This window comes from Mandrillus leucophaeus, unplaced genomic scaffold, assembly GCF_000951045.1.
Source record: "Mandrillus leucophaeus isolate KB7577 unplaced genomic scaffold, Mleu.le_1.0 Scaffold1, whole genome shotgun sequence".
NCBI lineage: Eukaryota > Metazoa > Chordata > Mammalia > Primates > Cercopithecidae > Mandrillus > Mandrillus leucophaeus.
In genome coordinates this window covers 15,663,702-15,665,941 of record NW_012098097.1, presented here as the reverse complement: position 1 = coordinate 15,665,941, position 2,240 = coordinate 15,663,702, and the positions used below count along the sequence as shown (strand labels likewise).

The 2,240-nt window shown below is 53.0% G+C and overlaps 1 protein-coding gene across 1 annotated transcript in view; it reads right to left on the bottom strand.

The window, feature by feature from the left end:
- The window catches only part of CCDC137 (coiled-coil domain containing 137), a gene marked incomplete at its 5' end in the record, with an annotated part of 7,455 nt that extends 6,415 nt beyond the window's left edge, over positions 1 to 1,040 (bottom strand). The window contains one exon of the mRNA XM_011994474.1: positions 905 to 1,040. Within this exon, the coding sequence (XP_011849864.1) occupies positions 905 to 1,040 (136 nt within the window). The remainder of the gene's footprint in view (positions 1 to 904) is intronic.
- Between the last annotated feature and the right edge of the window lie 1,200 nt (positions 1,041 to 2,240).

Here is a 2,240-nt window from a genome sequence, read left to right as displayed (position 1 = left end):
ACCGTACTCCAGCCTGGGCGACAAAGCAAGACTCCATCTCAATAAATAAATAAATAAATAAATAAATAAATAAATAAACAAAGGTGCCAATGCAATGCAGCACGGTTCAGAATATGCCATCTGCTACCCAGGCCAGTGCGCCTCCTCCCTGCACCTTCCTCACCTCTCACCATCCTGTTGGCAGCCATATAACCCCCAACGAGAAGCCTACAGTTTATACACAAATTATAAAACAGCTTTGCTGTAAAATCAGTCCCACGTTTGGGAAGAGAAATGTGTCTATATCCAAAATATACACACAATGGACCCGTTTCCCAACGTGCCCAGAGTGGTTACCTCTGGGTTGCAATGGTGGGACATGTGGCCACCCTACCCAGACTTGGGGGAGGAAGGCAGACTTCTCAGAGGGGCCTGATCGAATTTCCTCCTTCGGCTCCTGACTCCACCCACTTCTCTCTACCATGGCTTCAGCACTCTCGTCCCAAGAACCATGGCTTCTCCCTGGCAGCAGCGCTGACACCTGCCAGGTCCACTCTTGCTCACTACATCGCCACTCGGTGACCTTGTTTTGCTTACAGTAAACATGAATTGGCCATGCCCTGCTAAAAACTCTGATGGATCTTCACAACTTTTGGGGGGGAAAAAACGCCACTCCTTAGCCTGGCTCCTGAGGCCCCATAACGGGTGCTCCCCGCCCACCCCACAGCCTCCTTCCAAGCCTCCTCTGGAACCACAGCGCCACCCGCTGCCAGCCACTGCTTTGGTTTTGTCCACACTCCCCCCACCTTCTGAGCACTGGGTCTTGGCATATTTCCTCTGCCTGAAACGTTCTGAAGTATTTGGGCGATTGGGCGGGTTGAGACACACAAAGCTTCACTGCCGCCCAGTATGGGCCTGCACACACCTGCTTTCTTCCTCTTCTTGTTACTGATCGGGTTTTTCATCTCCTGGCGGCTCCTCATAATCTCCCGGAGACGGAAAGGGATCTCCTGTTCATCCTGGTTCTTGGGCTTGCAGTTCACTTTCTTCTTCTCTTTGCTGGGAGGAAGAACACGGGGGTGAGACCCATTGTAAGTAAAGCATAAGCAGAATCAGTAATAGAAACAATAATTGGGTCTAGCAATAGAATTTACAAGGGCGGGCCGGGTCCGGTGGCTCAAGCCTGTAATCCCAGCACTTTGGGAGGCCGAGGTGGGCGGATCACGAGGTCAGGAGATCGAGACCATTCTGGCTAACGCGGTAAAACCCCATCTCTACGAAAAATACAAAAAAATTAGCCGGACGTGGTGGCAGGTGCCTGTAGTCCCAGCGACTCGGGAGGCTGAGGCAGGAGAATGGCGTGAACCCAGAAGGCGGAGCTTGCAGTGAGCTGAGATGGCGCCATTGCACTCCAGCCTGGGGGACAGAGCGAGACTCCGTCTCAAAAAAAAAAAAAGAATCTACAGGGCCACATCTGGCTTCTGTGGTGCGAGCCAGTCCAGGGAGCAGAGATCTTTCCTCTCGGTCTCTCAGTGGCTGTCCCTGAACCGCTTCCTCACAGGATGCGAGGCTGAAAGGTACTCCGAAAGCCCAGGAGGCCTTTCTGCCCTGACCTCTGTCAGGCCTCTGAGCCCAAGCCAAGCCATTATATCACCTGTGACCTGCACGTATCCATCTGGATGGCCTGAAGTAACTGAAGAATCACAAAACAAATGAAATTTAAATGGCCTGTTCCTGCCTTAGCTGATGACATTCCACCACAAAAGAGGTGAAAATGGCCGGTCCTTGCCTTAACTGTTGACATTACCTTGTGAAATTCCTTCTCCTGGCTCAAAAAGCTCCCCCACTGAGCACCTTGTGACCCCCGGCCCTGCCCGCCAGAGGACAACCACCTTTGACTATAATTTTCCTTTACCTACCCAAATCCTATAAAACGGTCCCACCCCTATCTTCCTTCGCTGACTCTCTTTTCGGACTCAGCCCGCCTGCACCCAGGTGATAAAAAGCTTTATTGCTCACACAAAGCCTGTTTGGTGGTCTCTTCACACGGACACGCGTGAAAACCTCGTCCAGAACCGCAAAGACGGGGCAGTGGGACGCGGTAAAGGGAAAACCTGGGACTCCCTCGCGCCTCCATTCATTCAACCGATCCTGGCGGGGCGCGGGCGCAGAGGACAGCACTGAGCCCCGCCTGGGAAAGGCGTCAGAGCGAACGCTCCCTAGGGTGTCCGGGAGGGAGCCTTCTAGGCGTCTCCTTCCTA